The sequence below is a fragment of the Callithrix jacchus genome, chromosome 4, assembly GCF_049354715.1.
Source record: "Callithrix jacchus isolate 240 chromosome 4, calJac240_pri, whole genome shotgun sequence".
Taxonomy (NCBI): domain Eukaryota; kingdom Metazoa; phylum Chordata; class Mammalia; order Primates; family Cebidae; genus Callithrix; species Callithrix jacchus.
Genome location: NC_133505.1, coordinates 44689304 through 44711553, shown reverse-complemented (window position 1 = coordinate 44711553; position 22250 = coordinate 44689304). Strand labels below are relative to the sequence as shown.

Here is a 22250-nt window from a genome sequence, read left to right as displayed (position 1 = left end):
AAATCCAACAAATGGCTCATCCATCTACCTTCCCATTTCCATGCCTAGAGGCCCCACCACCACCACCAGCAGCAGCGATGGGTGTTTCCAGATCCTCCTCAGGCTCTGATTCTACAACATTATGTTCCTTCCTCACCTTTGATCCTCTCACTCCTCTGTGACCTCCTTCAAGTCTTCCTCAACCACTCAGCCCTGCCGGAAGGTGTCTATCCCTGCTCTGCCATCCTCTTTTATGCTTGCCTGCTTAAAATCGGGAGTGCTTAGTCCTTGGCCAACAGTCCTGCCTTCTAGAAGGGTGTTTCCATGCCAGCCTGAAAGGGTTATGAATCCATCACAAGGGAAAAACTTCTTTTTTACTATTGCTGGATGGATTTGCTGTTATTGGTTGGTGGACCCTTTGCCTGTTGGATGTATTTCACTCATCCTCTCCTCACTCTCTTATGCAGTTCTTTCACCTTCATTCTCCTCCTTCTACCTTTTCCTCTACCGCATATTCCCTCCCTCCCCTCCTTTAAAAGAAGTATAAATATTAAGAAAGTTTGTTGTTTTAAGTTAAAAGTTTATGTATATATCTTGACTTCTTCATAGGAGTGTTATTTTTAAAAATTCTAAAAATAAAATAAATATTGTTATTTTATTAAGCATGAAACCCCTGTACATATTTCTTTTTTGAAGGAGGAACCCATGGCAGCGCCTCGCCACTTATTCCTGCTCATACTGGTTTGAAGGCTTTGATCATATGTAGCATCGACTTTGTCCTTCCACAGGGAAATGTACCCATTTTTAGTCTGTCTTAGTCAGTGCCTGTTTATTTCTATTATTACTTAGGTTCTGGCTGGCTGGCATGGAAAATACCCTAAAACTTTCTTTTTAAAAATTTATTTTGAATAGGTTTTTATTTATATGATTCAAAACTCAAAACAAGGCCAGGCACAGTGGCCCATGCCCATAATCACAGCACTTTGGAAGGCCAAGGTGGACAGATCATGAGGTCAAGAGATCAAGATCATCCTGGCCATCATGGTGAAATCCCGTCTCTACTAAAAATAGAAAAATTAGCTGGGCATGGTGGTGCACGCCTGTAGTCCCAGCTACTCGGGAGGCTGAGGCAGGAAAATCGCTTGAACCCAGGAGGCAGAGGTTACTGTGAGCTGAGATGGTGCCACCACACTCCAGTCTGGCAACAGAGTGAGACTCTGTCTCAAAAAAAAAAAAAAAAATCAAAACAATATGTAAAGGTTTACAGTGAAAACCTTTTCTCTTATTTTCTACCCTAAATTCCAGTTATGCTTATTAGTTTTTATGTATCCTTCCAGAAGTTCTTTGTATAAATACTAATTAATACACACATATGCACACACACACACACACATACACACATATATTTACATACAAGAGGTAGCATGTAATACACACTGTTCTCTGCCTTGATTTTTTTGCTTAACATGGATGGTCAGGCAGTGTTCTGGGTGTCTTACAGATGTTAACTTGCTTTTTCATAACAACCTTATGAGATAGGTATTATTATTTGCTCTTTTTTACTGTTAAGAAATTGAGGCAGTAGTTAGTAGAGAGAGGCAGTAGAGGGGTTAACAGATTTGCTCAAAGGCTTACAGCCAGTAAGTGACATGGCTGGGATTCCAAACCAGGCAGGCGTCCCTAAGTCTAGATTATTAACCACTATGCCATACTGCCTCTTGGAGAGCCTGCTATGATCTGCAGAGAACTTCATAGAGCTTTGCACTGTGTTCTGTTAAATGAATGTACATAATTTGGCTGGGTGTGGTGGCTCACACTTATAATCCCAGTGCTTTGGGAGCCGAGGTGGGTGATCACTGGAGCCCAGGAGATGGAGGTTAAGGTGAGCTGTGATGGCATCACTGTACTCCAGCCCAGGCGACAGAGTAAGACCCTGTCTCTAAAGAAAAAAAGGAAAATTAAAATTAAAAGAAATGAACGTACATAACTTTATGTCCTCCTTTTATGGACACCTGAATTATTTCCAATACTTAGCTATTATAAACCATGATGAAATAAGTAACCATGTATACTTTGGATATTTGTTGAATGAATTTCTGGGGGGCAGATTGCTGGGTGAAAGGAAAATGCATTTGTGACTTTGCCAGACTCTGCCGTGGGGTTGCACCATTTTACGCTCCCAGTGGAGTGCCTGTTCCCCTCAGCCTCTCCAGCAGATTATGTTATTAAGCTTTTAAATTTTTGCCAAATGTATGGGTAAAATTTTTTATCTCAGAATGACTTTAATTTTCACATTTAAAATAATGAGCTCGTCTGAGCATCTTTTTCTTTCTCTGCTGCCCAGGCTGGAGTGCAGTGGCACAATCACGGCTCACTGCAGCCTCCACCTCTCAGGCTCCAGCCATCTTTCACCCTCAGCCTCCTGAGTAGCTGGGGCTAGAGGTGTAGCTCTACCAAGCCGGACTAATTTTTTAAATTTTTGGTATGTTTTCCAGACCAATGTCACTATGTTTTCCAGACCAATGTCGAACTCCTGGGCTCAAGTGATCCTCCTGCCTTGGCCTTCCAAAGTGCTGGGATTACAGGCATGAGCTACCGCACCTGGCCCTGGGCATCTTTTTTTTTATATTCAGGAGCCATTTAGCATTTCCTTTTATGTGGACTGTTTATTCATATCCTTTGCTCATTTTTTTTTTCTACTGGGTTTCTGGACTTGTTTTTCCTGGTTTCTTATTGCTGGCCTAGAGCTTATGATGATGCACCAGTGCTAAGCCTTCTTTGCAACAGCATCTACACCCTCAGATTTTCAGCAGAAGGTTGTTAAGGCTTTTTTTTCCTTTTCTTCGGTGTCTGCTGTGTTTTTATGCGCACAACCTCTCTTGAGGCAGTGGGAGCTGAGGCAGGTGGAAAGGGCGATAGTGCGCAGGTACCAACCCTGGAGCAGCCAGAGGCTTCGGGAAAAGGTGTCAGTCGGGATCTCCAAGTAGTCTGGCGTTGCTTAGGAGAGCACAGCCACTCTGATAGTGGGGCTACGGTTCTGGACCTGTTGGGCCTCCGCGAGGAGTCAGGGTCGGGGCTAGGAAGTTCACCCACCCCTAAAGGGAGAGGCACCGAGTCCGGGAACACCCCCATGGGTGTCCCCTCCCATCCCATGTGCGGAGACTCACAGGGTCCCTAGGCTCGGGACCGTGAGAGACGCAGGTGGTCCCGAGTTCAGGACTAGGGGTCCCCTTAACTCCTCAGATCCCGCAGAATCCACCTCTGCCCCATGAGAGCCAAGGCCAGGCTGCCCGAGGGGCTGTCCGCCTACGGGAGGCTATGTTCACTACCGATACCTCCCAGGTTGGCGACCGGGCAGCGCCCCGGGGCTGCGCTCCCGCAGAGCTGGTCCTTGCCCTGCCCCTACCCGCAAAGGCTCGAGTGGAAACGCATCCCGCTCTTTCGTTTTCGTTTCCCGGAAGGAAAGCGATTACTGGAGCGCCTCCGCGCGCCTGCCCGCCTAGGGAAGACCCGGGCGCACACGCCTTCCAGTTCTTGAAGCCAGGTTAGGGGTTTGAGGGAGGAGGACTTGGGAGCGCAGGTCTTAGGGCCCCAGCAGCCACAGCCGGGAGAGAGCTCGCGACAGAAAGCCGGTGGCTTCCTCATCGCCACCTGCAATGCAGGTAAGAGCCTGGAGGCTGAACATGCAGCGCGCCCACGGAGCCCCCTGCTCCCTCGTCCTCTCCCCACCACCTCGATTTCCAAACCTATTCTATCAGACCTTTTACCTGGCGGGAATCTCTCTTTCCAACACATTCCTAAACCTCACAGCCATCCCTCACTCACCTCCCTTTCCACCTCCAGACGCAGGTCACCGCCCCTGGCTCTCTCGATGTCATAGACAGTTCCGAAGGCATCACGCACACTACCTGCAGGCCCTTTCTGCAGTCTCCTTGCCACTGGTCGCCCCTACACCAACCAGATGTGAGGTCCCTGGAAGTTCCTGCCCAAGCCTGGTCCTCACAGCTGGTGAACGCATTTACGCAGAGATCCCCTCTTTAGCAGCCCCTCCCCACTCGCCGGTTTCCTAGGAGGCTCAGAACTGCCCCCAGAGCTGGGGCCCCGTCCCACTCCAAGGCATTTCTCCACTCCCTTCTCGCCAAGACCCATATCCATTTATGAGATCTTTCCGTGGCCTCCATGCTGAAACCAGGAGTCATCCTCAGCAGCTCCGTGGCTGGCGTTTCCTAGTCAGTTACAGTCCCGAAATTCCCCGCTCCTCTTACTTGGAAGAGGATCGAGGAGTCGACAAGGGGCCTCCTGCAAGTCCTACGCAATTCCTGTGCCTTGAGCCCCTTCTCCAGCAAGGCAAACTTCCCTTCCCCATCACGTGGCAGCCCATGAGGTTTGATTACTTGGGATACAGCACCAATGCGGGAGTTGGTGGGGCACAAATGAAGTGAGAAGGACCCTGAAAGCTGCTGAATCCCCTTTTGCGGCAGCCAAGGCTTCTGGAGTTTACTTTGCTGGCTCCGATCCAAAATCTTTCTCGGCTCTTCTTGGTTCCCAAGAGATGAATGTAAAGCTGTTGACGATCCTAGAGTGAAAAATGACTTGGTGGAACTGGTTTCACTTTTCCTTTCAGTGCTATGGCAGCCTGTTGAGGCCCCCAAGGAGCCTCCTGTTCCTACAAAATCCTGCCACTTCTTTTGTTTTCTCATCGAGATGGAAGAACCCCGTCATCTCTGGAAGCCATGCTTATTGTTGAATTGTAAAGATACAAGCTTCCAGTGATGAGACCTTAGGATTCAGAAATGTATCCTTTCTTCTTCTCTTTTGAAAATAATGTTTGTTTGTTCTGAGACGGAGTCTTGCCCTCTTGCCCAGGCTGGAGTGCAGTGGTGCAATCTTGGCTCATTCCAACTTCGGCTTCCTGGGTTCAAGTGATTCTCCTGCCTCAGACTCTGGAGTAGCTGGGATTACAGGTTCCAACACCATGCCCAGCTAATTTTTGTATTTTTCGTAGAGACGGTGTTTCACCATTTTGGTCACGCTGGTCTGAGACTCCTGACCTCAAGTAATCTATCCGCCTCAGATTCCCAAAGTGTTGAGATTGCAGGCCTGAGCCACCACACCCGGCCTGTTTGTTTATTTCTGATGTCAGGTCTTTTGATCCTAGCCCCTCAGGTTTCCTGTGCTGTCCTCACCAAGGATCCAGTGAGTATTCTTAGGCCCTCAGATTTCAATCAGACAAGCCTTGGCAGGGGATCCCTCTGGAGGAGTAAGGCATATGTATGGAAAGCTTGAATTGGAAGGATGTCATTTATTGTGTCCACTGGGTACAAGATGTTGATGATACTGAGTTGAAGATATACATGTTCCTACCTTTAAGGTTGATGCAGTGTATTGGCAGAGATAAACACTCTTTCCCTTCCAGAAAGTTCTTCAGACATTTAAAGATGGCTGAGCCTTCACCAAGATGCTCTTCTTCGACTTCCCTGGTTTTTCTTTCTCTAGGAGGGAGAATCTGCCAGTTCTCCTATAAGCCCTGTGGCAGCCATGCCTCCTCGAGGCACCCACGTCCAAGCCAGATGTAAAGCTCAAATGGACCTGCTGGGTGAAGGGGGGATCTGCAAGCTGCCAGGAAGACTCCGTAAGTAGAGGGGAGGAGAAAAGGTGACTTTTAAAATTAAATTTTTATTAAGTTTTAGATACAAGGTCTTGCTCTGTTGCTTAGGCTAGAGCACAGTGGTATAATCACAGCTCATTGCGGCTTTAATTTTGAGTTCCTGGGCTCAAGTAATCTTCCCATCTCAGCCTACCCAATGGCTGGGACTACAAGCACACGATGGCTAATTTTTAAATTTTTAGTAGAGATGGGAATCTCACTATGTTGCCCAGGTTGGTCGTGAACTCTTGGGCTCAGGCTATCCTGTTGCCTTGGCCTCTCAAAATGCTGGGCTTATAGGTGTTAACCACTACACCTGACCCTTAAAATTAATTTTTATTTTTTAAAATAAGAGACAGGGTCTCACTATGTTGCTGGGTTGGTCTCAAACTGGTTGAGCTCAAGCAATCCTCCCAGCTCAGCTTCCCAAAGTGCTGGGATTACAGGCATGGGCCATTGTGCCTGTCAAAATTTTATATATATTTTGCAACATAACTTTGTACCCCATAAATATATACAATTATGATTTATAATTTGTCAATCAAAAATTTAATTTAGGCCAGGTGCCAAAATTAAATCACCTTCCCTTTGTTTGCTGTTTCTTTGCTGAGTTTTCTTTAGCTTTTCCTTGGTGAGAAAGTTGGAGAAGGTATACAACAGATACAGACAAACGTGAGGGCCAGGCAGTCTCCTCATTGGTAATATGAGGATTGGGATCAAATGAGTTATTGGGTCCCCTCCAGCCTAAAGACAAAGAGTTGGGGACATTGCCAGTGAGGAAGCTGGACAGGATAAACAGTGGGTGGTTGTATGTATGTAGAACCCTCTCTTAGATAAGTGTTTAATTTTTTTTTTTTTTTGAAATGGAGTTACGTGCTTGTTGCCCAGGCTGGAGTGCAATGGCGTGATCTCGGCTTACTGCAGCCACCATCTCCTGGGTTCAAGCAATTCTCCAGCCTCAGCCTTTTGAGTAGCTGGGATGACAGGCGCCCGCTACCATGCCTGGCTAATTTTTGTATTTTTAGTAGAGATGGGGTTTCGCTATGTTGGCCAGGCTGGTCTCGAACTCCTGACCTCAGATGATCTGCCTGTCTTGGCCTCCCCAAGTGCTGGGATTACAGGCATGAGCCACTGCACCTAGTCTTAGTGTTTAATTTTATTGTTACAAAGTAGCATATGCTTGTTGTCAAAATATAGGGAAATGACAGAGATGTATAAGAAAAATATATAGAATAACCATATCCACCCAAAGATAACCATGGGCAACATATTGGCCACACTTCCTTTTCCTAAGCAGTGCTCTCACCTAAGGAAGCTCGTAAACATGGAGCAGGCTCAACATTAATGCATTCATGCCTATGTTTCAAATGGCAAAGCTGGCAGGAGAAGAGCTAAGTGACATGCCCAAGATCATACAGGCTCTTGGGCCGAAACTTGGTCCTGCTGATAATCTCAGGGGTTTTTCAACTGTGGTTCCTAAGCTGTACAAATCAAGAGATTGGCAGCCGTCCGGGATCTGGGTGGGAGGTCTTGGGGCAGCTGTGGGCAGGCACGTGTGGGCTGGGTTGTAGAGCTTCCCGGTCACTTCCTGCCCAGCTGGCCCAGTGGTTGGAACCCTGCTTTGCCTATTTCCTGGCCACAACCTGCTTTTTGAGCTGATGATAGGACTGAGTTGAGGGCTGAGCACAGCATGGAGTTTGACTTCATAGGCTTTGGGAAGAGCCTATTGGCTCTTACACACCTCTGCCATTTATGGTCTGGCACCCTTTAAATGGGAAACAGAGTCCATCTTTCCACGGTTAGAGAGAAGGTGGGACCAATGCTCAGACTCACCCAGGAGCAAGCTCTGAAGGGAGACTAGTATGGGGGTGGCCCTGGTGTTGCAGGGCAATGGTGCAGGGAAGCGGCAGCAAGAGTTGGGGACTCCACAAGCGCTCTCTCTGTTGCTTCATTTTGTCCCACACACCAAGTCCTATAATGTCCAGGCTGGTAGGTAGAGCCCGTAGTTGTTGGGTCTACCTACCACTTTTAGGTAGACTCACTTTTTTTTTTGAGATGGAGTTTTGCTCTTGTCGCCCAGGCTGGAGTGCGATGACGTGATCTTAGCTCACCGCAACCTCTGCCTCCCAGGTTCAAGCGATTCTCCTGCCTCAACCTCCCAAGTAGCTGGGATTACAGGCATGCACCACCATGGCCGGCTAATTTTTGTATTTTTAGTAGAGATTGGATTTCTCCATGTTGGTCAGGCTGGTCTTGAACTCCCGACCTCAGGTGATCCACCCATCTTGTCCTCCTAAATTGTTGGGATTATAGGTGTGAGCCTCTGCACCAGGCCCGTGAAACTCACTTCTATTCCAAATGAGGAAATTGAGGCCCAGGAGGCTGTGTTCTGCCCACGGTCACATAACCTTCAGTTTCCTTTTGTCCACTGGGAGCCTAGCTCAAAATTATGAGGTGAGAGGTACAGGGGGAGAAGTGAGAATTTAGAAAGTTTAGTCATCATCTTGGTAAATCCAAATATGCAAACCTATAATTCTTTTGAAGAGTGCATTTTCTCTTGTTCGAATGTTTGTCATGGGGAACCCGCTGTGTGTTCACTGAGGATGTAGGTGGTGATGGGGGTGGAGAGGTTGAAGGTGAGCCTGGAAGGTGATGGTGGAGTTAGATCTGGGACAGGGAGTGGGTAAGAACTGGTAAGACTGTAGGAGTTTAGGACTAAAAGTGCCCACCATGATTGCACTTTTATATCCTCTGAGAAAAGACTTCTGGAGTTCTTGTATTCTCTGAACATTGATTTTTAAAAAGGGGCCGGGAATGGTGGCTTACGCCTGTAATCCCAGCACTTTGGGAGGCCGAGGCTCGTGGATTGTGAGGTCAGCAGATCAAGACCATCCTGGCCAACATGGTGAAACCCGACTCTACTAAAAATACAAAAATTAGCTGGGCGAGGTGGCACGTGCCTGTAATCCCAACTACTCAGGAGGCTGAGGCAGGAGAATCGCTTCAACCCAGGACTTGGAGGTTGCAATGAGCTGAGACCGCACCGCTGCACTCCAGCCTGGGAGACAGAGCAAGACTCTGTCTCAAAAAAAAAAAAAAAGTTGACTTAATCTAATTTTAAGATACACACGTATTTTATTATTTTTTTTTTTTGAGACGGAGTTTCCCTCTTGTTGCTCACACTGGTGTGCAATGGTGTGATCTCGGCTCACTGCAACCCCTTGCCTCCTGAGTTCAAGGTATTCTCCTGCCTCAGCCTCCTGAGTAGCTGGAATTATAGGTGTGTGCCAACATGCCCAGCTACTTTTTGTATTTTTAGTAGGGACAGGGTTTCACCAGGTTGGCCAGGATTGTCTTGAACTCCAGACTTTGTGATCCACCCGCCTCAGCCTCCCAAAGTGCTGGGATTATAGGTGTGAGCCACTGCGCTTGGCCATACCTATCTATTAACTAAAGATGTAAGATTAGAAATTTTAACACAACTTCTAAGAAACACTTTCTAATAGTGACGTTCAGTCACAAGACCCACAACTCTCCTCTGAGCCCTGGGAAATCCTATTTCCCTAAGACCAAACTTCCTAAGCTCAGAAGCTCACTAAGTAGCTATTGAATGAATGAATGCATGAGTGACTAGAGGTCTTCATCAAGAACGCCAGGACCTCCAGACAATGCAGGATCACTTCCGTGGGGCCTTCAGAGATGGTCACTAGATCTGTGCATTTCTAGTGACAGCAGTTTCCTCCCTCTTGAGGCAGCCCGTTCCCTGGTTACACAACTCAAGGTGCAGGTCATCCCGGCCTCTTTTCTCCTAGCTTACAACTCCTGAGCTACCAGTCCTGTTGCCTTGGGTTAGATTTCCCTGGGAGCAGACCTCAAAATACTGTCGAGGAGTGGGGAGGAAAGACAGAGACGAGAAGGAAATCTCAAAGATGTTCTTTTGGGCCAGTTAGTACCATGGGGGTCTCTGGGACAGCGAATCCTAAGGCATTCCAACTAATGGGTAAGGGGGTTATCCACTCACTTCTCTTCCATGACAGATGAGTGCTGTTTCCAGGGGTATTGGCTCTCCAGCATTTCCAAGTTACCTTGTACACTGGCTGAAGGGGTTCCTGCAGCTAGAAAAAGCCCCAGGCAGAGTCAGCGGGGGCATTAGGCAGCCTTCAGAGTGTGGAGGTAAGAGCCAGGACCTATGGGCAGGGCCCTGGCAGCATCTTCTATACCTGTCATCTTAGATTCCATGACTCATATTTATTGGTATGTCTGCAAATATTCCGACAATACAGTTCTGGCCCTTAGTAAATATCTGACAGTCTTAAAAGAATGGGGTGCCAAATGACTCATTTTCCTGTCAGCAACATCCCAAACAAGCAAACTGCTGACACCCAGTGAGGGTTTGACTTTTCAGCCCTGCTGGGGGGGATCTCAGCCCAGTTTCCTAATTTTCTGAAGCTGGATTTTCATCTCTGCCCTTCTCTCTGATGTTTATTCCCTGTCACTCACCCCATTCCCTTCCCTACCTCCAGCCTCCATTCTAGTAGTCAGGACTGATCTGCCTCAGCGGGAAGTGAACAGACAAAACAGATCTTGTTTAGCGTTGTGAGTCGATGCTAAGGGAGCACAGAAGTGATTTTCCTGTAGAGCTCACCTTTTTGTGTTGATTTTCCTAACAAAGATGTGTAGTAAAGTAGTGGAAAGTCCACCCTGAGGACACCTGTGATGTCCTGGATTGTGGCAACGGACTGGAGGTCTACTGCGATGGAGGACTGGGATTCATGGAGATTCACGGCTGTGCTTCCCTGTATGAAAATAGGGAACAAAAGAGGATTCTCACCTCCCTGTCCCTGGTCTGTGGCCATGAGGGTCTGCCCAAGGCCAGAGTGAGTCAGGAGCTATGGAGGGACACAGCTGCGGGGCAGGGACAGCTGACAGCGCAGGCTCTAGGACCATTTACAGAACTGGGCTGATGTCACAGGGGAGTGAGTCTGGCAGGAAGTGATGCATCCTTAAGGGACAATTTGGGAGAATTTTTGAGAGCAGGCAGTTTAGTGATGGTCACCACCATGGCCTCATTCAATGACAGAGAAACTGAGGCTCAGTGAGGGCAAGAGTCATCTATAATGCTAAAGGCCAGACTATGCCTCCAATGCAGGACTCTTCCTTCTTGGTCATGTGTTTCTTCTTTTCCCTGGAGCTTATTCCCCAGAGAAAAGGTCTGTGAACTTCTCACTTCCAATGCAGAGGAACTGAGACATCATCATGTTTTGAAATTGACTTTCAAAACTCCTAGTTGTGAATAGCCATGGGAAGAGACGTATAGTGCCATGTCCTATATTCAGAGTCACAAGGAGAGGGATAACTCTGTGACTCGCTGAAAGTGTGAAGCAGGAGAAATGGGCCTTTGGGAAGCTTGAACAGCTTTTGGGTGCCCGTGCTCAAGTTCACATCCTTCACGTGTGAGAGAGCTCCTGGGCACTTCATTTAATAGATCAACTCTAACAATTTTGGCTTCTTGGTATTCCAGACCAGGGCTTCTCAGCTTTTAATGGCATGTGGATTTCCTGGGAACCATGTTGAAACGCAGATTCTGAATCAGCAGTAGGTCTGGCATGGGGCTTGAGATTCTACAGATTCATTCCCTCCCTCCCTCCCTCCCCCTCTTCCTTCCTTCCTTCTTTCTTTCTTTTTTTTTTTTTTTTTTTTTTTGAGATGGAGTTTTGCTCTTGTTACCCAGGCTGGAGTGCAGTGGCGCAATCTCGGCTCACCACAACCTCCGCCTCCTGGGTTCAGGCAATTCTCCTGCCTCAGCTTCCTGAGTAGCTGGGATTACAGGCACGTGCCACCGTGCCCAGCTAATTTTTTGTATTTTTAGTAGAGACGGGGTTTCACCATGTTGACCAGGATGGTCTCGATCTCTTGACCTCGTGATCCACCCGCCTCGGCCTCCCAAAGTGCTGGGATTACAGGCATGAGCCACCGCGCCCGGCCTTTCTTTCTTTTGGACAGAATTTCACTCTTGTTGCCCAGGCTGGAGTGTCGTGGCGCAATCTCGGCTCACCACAACCTCCACCTCCCGGGTTCAAGCGATTCTCTTACCTCAGCCTTCCCAATAGCTTGGATTACAGGCATGTACCTGCTAATTTTTTGTATTTTTAGTAGAGACAGGGTTTCTCCATGTTGGTCAGGCTGGTCTCAAACTCCCAACCTCAGGTGATCCGCCTGTCTCAGCCTCCTAAAGTGCTGGGATTACAGGCATGAGCCAGAGCACCTGGCCAGATTCTGCAGATTTCTAATAAACTCCTGGGTGATGCTGATGCTGCTGGTTTGAGAACCACATTTTGTTTATTTTCAAAGTGCTGGTCAAGACTTACTAAGGAAGTGAAATCAACTTAGTGGACTAAGGTAAGTATTTTTAAAAATTGAAATAGAACACATCAAAGTACATTATAAATGGTAAAGGTAGCTGAGATTTGTGACTACTTTGTTTAGGCTATTTATATATACGTGTGTGGATATAAAACTTATTTGTTTAGCATGGGTCGAGGTCAAAATGGTTTGAGAAATGCTGCCCTAGATCATGGCATATGATAAGCAGAAAATTAGATGGATGTGGGTGTAAAACACCAGCGAGGTGGGTGGAATAGGGAGGCTAGAGATTAAAAGAGAATGTTCTAATTTACTGGAATGTGTGAGTATTGACAGTGATATCACCACCTGGCAATGAAAAGGAATGTGGCAACCACAGACAGATGGGGAATTCCGAAAACTATTACCATGAGGATAAAGAACCTCTCCCCTCCTTAAACACAGGGTCTGGACTAGACTATATGCATCTTTGTGCAAACTGGAAAGACCCAATTTGGGGAGAAGCCAATCAAAGTCCCGGCTGGATTTCACCTCCATCCTCCCACTCCCTTCTCTCAGGGTGCTTTATGCACTGGCCCTGCCCTCACAGTGTGGTGATGACCAGAAAGCTTGGTGTGATTACCAAGAAAAGGATTATCGGCTAAGACAATGGGGCTAAGCAATGGGGTGACAGTAAGGGGTATCTGGAGACACAATAACATATAGTAAACTAAGGACATAGTAACTGATAATCCGTCATGGCAGAGAAGCAAGCTAGTCTCTGTTTTCAGGGTGGGCTCCACCAGTGAGGATGCTGATCATCAGAATCAAGGCCATTGGTTGAGTTTTTACTCTTGACTAGGTATCGTGATGGGCATATCGTATTTATTGTCTGATTGAATATATTCAGTAGCCATGGGAAGTGGCTTCTTTTGTTATCTCTGAAAACTGGGCCTTGGGGGCATTATCTTGTCCAAAGCTACCCACCAGTAAAATGGTGGAGCTGGGATTCGAACCGGCATTCCTCAGATCCCACAGCTGTCATTTACTTTGAGCAAATGCCTCTAGCCTCAGGTGATGATAGCTCCCACTTTTAGGGTACCGGCCAAGCACTTTAACTGTCTCCTGCATTCTTCCTGCAAGGGAATCCCGCAAGGTAGAGAGAAGCCAGCCGTTCATTCTGATCTGGCTGCTAAAGGCTGGTCTCGCTCTATGGCTCCTGGAGCTCAGTAGACCCAGTAAACTGCAGGGGTGTGGTGGGAAGTGGTCGGAAATAACTTTGGTTAGGCGGGAGGGGCACTCTGAGGGGTTGAAACTAGGACAGAGGGGTTTTGACTTGATGGGCTTCATAGTTGGGAGCAGTAGTTTCTTGAGTAGGAGAGTAAAAGAGATGCTGTGGGAAGAGAGGTCCAGCTGAGGTGGGAGTCAGGGGCTGGAGAAGGGACAGGCAAGGAAGCCTGGGGGCAACCCCACACTGCTTTGCTCAACTCACTTATTTAAGCAATTTATTTTTATTGAGCAGCTACTATATGACAAGCATTGTTTTCGGTGCTGGAGAGACCACAGTGACTGAGACAGGCAAAGCCTACGCCTCCTGGAACTGACATTCTAGTTGGGGATTTAGTGACTATGTAAAAAAGCACTAAATCCACAGATAAGGACAGTGGAGGTGATGCAGCTGGGAGGTGGAGGAGAGCCCCCACATCTAGCCCTGCTCTGGGAGAAGGTTGGGGACACAGTGTTGACTCTTCAGGGCAACACCTGAGCCCTCCAGTTGTATCCTGGACAGGCAGCTCCTCTTGCTGCCCCAGCCAGGGGACTCTGTCCATATCTGCCTCTGGAGCTGGGAGTCCAGAGCCAGCCAAGCTGGAAATCCTCAGTAAGCAGGCCAATGGGCCGGGAGAGTGAGGTGACATTTGCCTGGAATCTTGAGGGACAAAGATGGTTAATGGGAAAGAACTGAAAATGCGGTGGATTGTTGCCAAGAGAGGGAGAGGCTGGGGGGCTGATCTGCAGGTGAAGGCCCAGATTCATCTTAGACTGGGAGGGGGAGTCCCAGTTACTTTCATCCCAGTGACTAGGTCAGGGAGACTCCTTGAAGGCAATTGATGCCTTAGATAATACCCTCCAGGTGTTGGACCCTGTGCCAGTGTTTTACACATAGTACCTCGACGTCCTCAGCTTCTTGTATGTCAGAAAGCACATGCACATGCCAGGCACCACTGCTTAAATGGATGATCTCAGAGCACCCTTGTGACAGCCTTGTGCGGCCAGTACAGTTTTTTGTCATCCTTGGTTCTACCGATGATAAAACTGAGGTACTGTCATTTAGGTCACATTATTTACAGCTGGCCTGGCAACATCATCTATACTTTTTGTTGCTGTTGTATGTTTTTACTTTTTGAGTCTCACTCTGTTGCCCAGGCTGGAGTGCAATGGCGTGATCTCGGCTCAGTGCAACCTCCACCTCCCATGTTCAAGTGATTCTCCTGCTTCAGCCTCCCAAGTAGCTGGGACTACAGGTGCATGTCACAGTGCCTGGCTAATTTTTGTATTTTTAGTAGAGATGAGGGTTTCACCATACCAGCCAGGCTGGTGTCGAACTCCTGACCTTGTGATCCTCCCACTTTGGCCGTCCAAAGTGGGATTACTGGCCGTGTTTTTACTTTCGCTTTTTTTGTTTTTTGTTGTTTTGAGAAGGAAAGAAAAAAAAAAGGAGTGAAGGAGAGGAAGAAAGAGGAAGAAAAAGAGGGAGAGAGAACAGAAATGTTGCTTTATTCTAAATATGGGTATTAATAATGGCCGATCAATATTTCATTTAAATCTATGAGTAGGTGTGATGTGGTATTGACAATAATGTATATTTTGTATATTTAAAGTGGAGAGCTCTATAAATATTTATTAAGTTTACTTGTTCCGGATCTGAGTTCAAGTCCTGGATATCCTTATTAATTTTCTGTCTCGTTGAGTCTAAGTCTCTTCATAGGTCTTATGTATCTGGGTATTAGGATTGTTAGCTCTTATTGTTGCATTGATCCTTTTACCACTATATCTTTGTTGCTTTAAAATCTATTTTATCAGATGCGAGAATTGCAACTCCTGCTTTTTATTTATTTATTTATTTTTGCTCTCCTTTGGTTGGTAAATCTTTCTCCATCCCTTTGTTTTGAGTCTTTGTGTATCCTTGAATGTGAAATGGGTCTGGATGTAGCATATCATTGGGTTTTGGCTGTATCTTTTGATTGGGGGATTTTTCGATTTAAATTTAGGATTACTGCCATTTGATGTTAACTGGCTGTTTTATTCATTCGTTGATGTAAATTCTTCTTTATGTTGATGCTCTTTACTTTTTGGTATATTTTTAGAAAGGCTAATACTGGTTGTTTCTTTCTATGTGTAATGCTTCTTTCAGAAGCTCTTGTAAAGCAGGCCTGGTGGTAATAAAATCTCTGAGTACTTGCTTGTTCATAAAAGATTTTATTTTTCCTTCAGTTGTGAAGCTTAGTTTGGCTGAATATGAAATTCTGGGCTGAAAGTTCTGTTCTTTAAAGATATTGAATATTGGCCCCCACTCTCTTCTGACTTGTAGGGTTTCTGCTGAGAGATCTGCTGTAAGTCTGATAGGTTTCCCTTTGTGGGTAACCTGACCTTTCTCTCTGGCTGCCTTTCGTATTTTCTCCTTCATTTCAACCCGGGTGAATCTGATGATTATGTGCCTTGGGGTTGCTCTTCTTGAGGAATATCTTTGTGGTGTTCTCTGTATTACCTGGGGTTGAATATTTTCCTGCTTTGCTAGATTGGGAAAGTTTTCCTGAATAATATCCTGAAGAATATTTTCCAGCTTGGATTCATTCTCTCTGTCACATTCAGGTACACCTATCAAATGTAAATTAGGTCTTTTCACATAGTCCCATATTTCTTGGAGACTTTGCTCATTCCTTTTTATCCTTTTTTCTCTATTCTTGTCTTCTCGTTTTATTTCATTAAGTTGGTCTTCGACCTCTGATATCCTTTCTTCTCCTTGATCAATTCGGGTGTTTAAACCTGTGCATACTTCTCGGAGTTCCCATATTGTATTCTTCAGTTCCATTAATTCACTTATATTCCTCTCTAAATTGTCTATTCTCATTAGGATTTCGTCAAACCCTTTTTCAAAGTTCTTAGTTTCTTTACATTGGGCTAGAACGTGTTCTTTTAACTCACAGAAGTTTCTTACTATCCACCTTCTGAAGCTTGATCTGTTAATGGAATGCACTTGTTCTCCATCAGGCCTCGTTCCCTTGTTGATAAGGAACTGTGATCCTCTGTAGAGGGAGACACATTCTGATTTTGAGTATTCTCAGCCTTTTTACGCTGGTTTCTTCCCATCATTGTAAATTTATCCACCTGTCGTCTTTGTAATTACCAACTTTCAAATTAGGTCTCTGAGTGGACATCCAAGTTGTTAATTCCCAGGGCCGAAATATGAGCAACCCACCGCGCCGGCCAAAACAGCGGTGTTAAGACTGATGGTGCTTTTCTGCCTGGGACTCTCCAGTCTGTCTTCCTTCTTGAGTCCGTAATAGGTGACTCTGCCTTCCCAGAACTCCAAACGTCGGTCAGAAGGGGAACCAGTGCCGTTTACTCTGCACCAAGAGCTGCCGTGCCGAGGTGCCGGCAAAACCGCTGCGCCAGCCACAAGAGTCGCGCTGGCGACCCGTGGGCCTCCTCCACTGGGAATCTTCTGGTCCGTGAGCAACAAAAATTTGTCTGAAAGTGTGGCGTCCTCTCGTTCTCTGCACTTTCACTGGGAGCTGCAATCCCAAGATGTTCTACTTTTGCTTTTTTTGAAGTATAACATACATACAGTCAGATGTACAAATCTGAACTGGCTATACACTTGTGTAGCCACCACCCAGGTCAAGATCTAGAAGATTTTCACCAAGCCAGAAAGTGATTTTGTATTCTTCCCAGCCAATTCCCATCCAAAAGGTGACCTCTCTTCTGACTGGAATCCCCAGGTTAGCATTGTCTGTTCTTGGTCATAGTTTTGTGTCTGGCTTTTCCCTCTCAACATGCTGTCTTTATCCCTGTGTTGTGTGCAGCAGATGTTTGCACTTTCTGGTGTTTTTGCTGAACAGCAGTCAATGGCACTAAGACATCTCAATTTGATTCTTTGTTCTTCCATGGATAGACATTGGAAATGTTTCTTGTTCTTTTATGAATGAAGCTCCTGTGGACATTCAGACGCATGTCTTTGGGTGGAGATGTTTGCCATATGTCTGAAGTGGCAGTGCTGGGTGGTAGGTCTGTAGCCTGGGCCCCTAACCACTGCACGACACTGCCCCTCAAACAGCACAGTAGCCTAAAGAAGTATTATTACCCCATTTCACAGAGGGGGAAATTGAGGCTTAGAGAGCTTGAGTGGCATGTCTGAGGTGGCTATGGTTTGAATGTCCCCTCCAAAACTCATGTTGAAATGTACAGCACTACCTTGGGACTCTTTAGAGAGTCCCCACCAGCAAGAAGGCCCTTGCCAGAAGCTCCTCCCTGACCTTGGACTTCAGCCTCCATAAGTGTAAGAAATAAACTCCTTTTCTTTATAAACTACTCAGTGTCAGGTATTCTGTTATAAGCAGCAAAAAATAGACTAAGACGCTTGGATAGCAAAGTGCTGAGCTGGAACCTGGAACCTGAGCCTGGAGATCTGGCCCAGAGCTAGGTGGCTCATCCAGTGCATGGCAGTTCCACTGGTGTGAGGGGTTTGGCTCATTGCGGGGTTTGATTGAGACCCTGGAGGCTGACCCACTGCTTGGGACCTGGTCATTTCCTTGGAGCTTAAGTCTTATTGGGAAAGCTTTTTGACTTCAGTATTCTTTGAAGACATTGGGAACAAGAAAGTTTCTCTTCTTTATCATTGGATTGGAAGTGCTGGTAGCAATGAAATGAAAGGTGAGGCAGGGCTGGGTATGGTGGCTTACGCCTGTAATCCCAGCATTTTGAGAGGCCAAGACAGGTGGATCAGTTGAGGTCAGGATTTCGAGATCACCCTGACCAACATGGTGAAACCCTGTCTCTACTGAAAATACAAAAATTAGCCGGGTGTGGCAGTGTGTGCTTGTAGTCCCAGCTACTCGGGAGGCTACAATAGGAGAATCGCTTGAACCCAGAAGGCAGAGATTGCAGTGAGTCAAGATTGTGCCACTGCACTCCAGCCTGGATGACAGAACAAGATTCTGTCTCCAAAAAAAAAAAAAAAAAAGTGAGGCAGGAGTGAGCACAGGTCATGAAAGAATAATGAAAGTTTCCAGTTGCCACTGCAGGCTGTGTGTGACCTCAGGGTCTCTCGGAGACATCTTGGGAAGTCCCTGCCCATCTCTCTGGACCTGCGGGGGGAGGACCACATCTGTGGTTGATAATGTCTAGAAAGTTCAGCGTTTCCCCTCTCATTGAGGCTTTAATATTTTCAGGGGGCAGAACAGCCAGATGGATGTGGAATCCGCCTCCACCTTCTAGCCAAACCTAGGGACTCTTACCACTGACCCAGGAATAATAGTTGTTTTTTATTTTCTATTTTTTGTTGTTGTTGTTCTTTTTTTTGAGACAAAGTCTTGCTCTGTCTCCCAGGTTGGAGTGCAGTGGTGCAATTTTGGCTTACTGCAACCTCTGCCTCCCGGGTTCAAGCAATTCTCCTGCCTCAGCCTCCTGAGTAGCTGTGATTACATCATACCCATGTAATTATTGTATTTTTTAAAGTAGAGACAGGGTTTCACCATGTTGGCCAGGCTGGTCTTGAACTCCTGACCTTGTAATTCTCCTGTCTTGGCCTTCCAAAGTGCTGGGATTACAGGCATGAGTCACTGCACCTAGCCTTTTTTTTTTTTTTGAGGCAGGATCTCACTGTGTTGCTTAGGCTGGAATTAGAGTGCAGTGGCACTATCATAGCTCATTGCAGCCTTGAACTCCTGGTCTCAATCCCTCCCTCAATCCCTCCCTTATAGTAGCTGAGACTATAAGCGTGCACCACCGCTCCTGGCTAATTAAAATAAAGTTTTTTTTGTAGAGTCAAGGGTCTAACTGTGTTGTCCAGGTTGATCTCAAACTCCTGGGTTCAAACTATCCTCCCTTCTCTGCCTCCCAAACTGCTGGAATTACAGACCTGAGCCACTGCACCTGGCCAAGAATCCTAGTTTTGAATTTTCAGGCTGACAGCCTCAAATATGGTGAACTACGGGAATTGCACAAAAGAATATGAGTTCAGGTATAATGCAATTGATGGTTGACTCCCCCATCCCGAGAAGCCCTAGCTGGCTGTGGAGACCTGCCCTCGACCACTCAATCTGCCCATCATGTGGCCTCCACATTTTACACTAGTCACTTTTTGGTGTTTCTCATGTCACAGGCCTCATCTCCCATGGAGGCTCTAAATTCCTATTTTCACCAGCAAGGCATCCTTTTCCCTGTACTCCTGCTATTAAGTGATATCTTATTCTTCTCTGATGGCACCTTTCCCTGACTATTGAGGTGATGTGTCTTGTCACATGCTTATTGGTGGATTTGCTGTGTTGCAGGCAATCTTACCTGGCCGAAGTTTTCCTGCTCCCCTCCCCCTGGGGACATTCGGCCATGTCTGGAGACATTTCTAGTTGTTAGTACTAGGCTGGCATTGAAGGGATAGTGACCAGGGTGTGCCTAAACATCCTACAATGCATAGGATAGGCCCTCACAGCAAAGAATAATCAGTCCCAAAGCATCAATAGTGCTGAGGCTGACAAATCCTGCTCTGCTGGGATTGCTGGGAAGATTTATTTTGTCTTTAAAAAAATAATCAAGTGACAGATGCTCTTGATCTATGCTAGGCATTAACCTTTTATCTGTCATCTGCATTGCAAATATTTCCTGGAAATCGATCCTCTTTTAGTTTTGTTTATGGTATCGTTTGCCGCAAACACAGAAAATTAATATAGTCAACTGTGTGTTTCATTTTCATTATAGCCTCTCCATTTCCTGTCATGGTTGAGGTCTCCTCTGCCCTTATTGAGTGCATGTGGTTTTTGATTTCTACTTCTATTAAGATTTGTGTTCTTCTATTCTTTAGGCCTTGATCTACCTGCAATTGATTTTTGTGAATGTGAGTGGTGGGAGGTGAGGAACCAAACATTTTTTTTCCAGGTGGAGAGTCAGGTTTGTTTTTTTAAAAACCATATTAGATTCACTATCCTTTCCCTCTGAATGAAAATCCTATCTCTGTCATGTATCAGCTTTACAAAATACACATACACACGTATGCAATGTGCATGCACACACTTACTCACTCCTAGGCCCTACCTTCTTTTCCAGTGATGCTTGTCAATCTTAGCATAAGACCATTAGATCTTTTTTTTATTTTTTATTTTTTTATTTTTTTTAATTTTTATTTATTTATTTTTTATTGCATTTTAGGTTTTGGGGTACATGTGCAGAGCATGCAATACAGTTGCATAGGTACACACATGGCAGTGTGTTTTGTTTGGTTTCTCCCCTTCACCCACATTTGGTATTTCTCCCCTGGCAATCCCTCCCCACCTCCCCCTCCCACTGGCCCTCCCCTTTCCCCCCTATAGACCCCAGAGTTTAGTACTCCCCTCTCTGTGTCCATGTGTTCTCATTTTTCATCACCCGCCTATGAGTGAGAATATACGGTGTTTCATTTTCTGTTCTTGTGTCAGTTTGCTGAGAATGATGTTCTCCAGATTCATCCATGTCCCTATAAACGACACGAACTCATCATTTCTGATTGCTGCATAATATTCCATGGTGTATATGTGCCACATTTTCCCAATCCAGTCTATCATCGATGGGCATTTGGGTTGATTCCAGGTCTTTGCTATTGTAAACAGTGCTGCAATGAACATTCGTGTGCATGTGTCCTTGTAGTAGAACGATTTATAGTCCTTTGGATATATACCCAGTAATGGGATTGCTGGGTCAAATGGGATTTCTATTTCTAAGGCCTTGAGGAATCGCCACACCATCTTCCACAATGGTTGGACTAATTTACACTCCCACCAACAGTGTAAAAGTGTTCCTTTTTCTCCACATCCTCTCCAGCATCTGTTGTCTCCAGATTTTTTAATGATCGCCATTCTAACTGGCGTGAGATGGTATCTCAATGTGGTTTTGATTTGCATCTCTCTGATGACCAGTGATGATGAGCATTTTTTCATATGATTGTTGGCCTCATATATGTCTTCTTTCGTAAAGTGTCTGTTCATATCCTTTGCCCACTTTTGAATGGGCTTGTTTGTTTTTTTCCTGTAAATCTGTTTGAGTTCTTTGTAAATTCTGGATATCATCCCTTTGTCAGATGGGTAAACTGCAAAAATTTTTTCCCATTCTCTTGGTTGCCGATTCACTCTAGAGACTGTTTCTTTTGCTGTGCAGAAGCTGTGGAGTTTGATTAGGTCCCATTTGTCTATTTTGGCTTTTGTTGCCAATGTTTTTGGTGTTTTGTTCATGAAGTCCTTGCCTACTCCTATGTCCTGGATGGTTTTGCCTAGATTTCCTTCTAGGGTTTTTATGGTGCCAGGTCTTACGGCTTTGTCATATGCAGTACCACAGAGGCCAGTTCTCACATACATTCTCTTTCCTGCCTTATATAATTTTTTTGGCAATTTCAGACATTTATTCTTTTCTCTTATTCATTTTTAGTTTCCCAAATAGAAGTAACGGAAACCTCTCCTCACTCTTAAACTGGGCTCCAGGGCCTCGTTTTCTGTTTACTCAGCACAGTGAACGCGCCCCATGTGCTATTGTGAGAACTGTCATTTGAGTTACTGGTTATGGGGCTCCTCCCTCCTGCCAGCCTGGCTCTGGGCTGTGTCCCAGCACTGCACGGAGACTGGTACAAGCTGGTGCTCATTCGATATTGGCTGAATAAATGAACAATGAAGGATGCAGAGCTCCTTTGTTTTAAATGTTAAAATTAAGTTCATTTCTTGTGTGGCTTCGAGTATAAAGCAGCAGAGGCTGGTCTGGTCTTTGTCATTGCTAAGGTGTGGACTTGGACGGTTGCTTCTCTCTTCTGCCTCAGCCTTCTTCTTCTTCTTCTTTTTTGAGATGGACTCTTGCTCTCGTCACCCAGGCTGGAGTGCAATGGCACGATCTCAGCTCGCTGCAACCTCCGTCTCCCAGGTTCAAGCAATTCTCCTGCCTCAGCCTCCCAAGTAGCTGGGATTACAGGCATGAGGCACAATGACTGGCTAATTTTTGTATTTTTAGTAGAGACGGGGTTTCACCATGTTGGCTAGGCTGGTCTTGAACT

At 46.0% G+C, this 22250-nt stretch overlaps 1 protein-coding gene across 2 annotated transcripts in view; it reads left to right on the top strand.

Moving 5' to 3' along the window:
- The first annotated feature begins 3446 nt into the window (after positions 1–3446).
- ETV7 (ETS variant transcription factor 7) overlaps positions 3447–22250 on the top strand; it is a 56156-nt gene continuing 37352 nt past the window's right edge. For both annotated transcript variants that reach the window (XM_078369065.1, XM_035295482.3), the window contains exons 1-2: positions 3447–3641; positions 5476–5611. In XM_078369065.1, the coding sequence (XP_078225191.1) occupies positions 3636–3641; positions 5476–5611 (142 nt within the window). In that variant the 5' untranslated portion in view covers positions 3447–3635. The remainder of the gene's footprint in view (positions 3642–5475; positions 5612–22250) is intronic.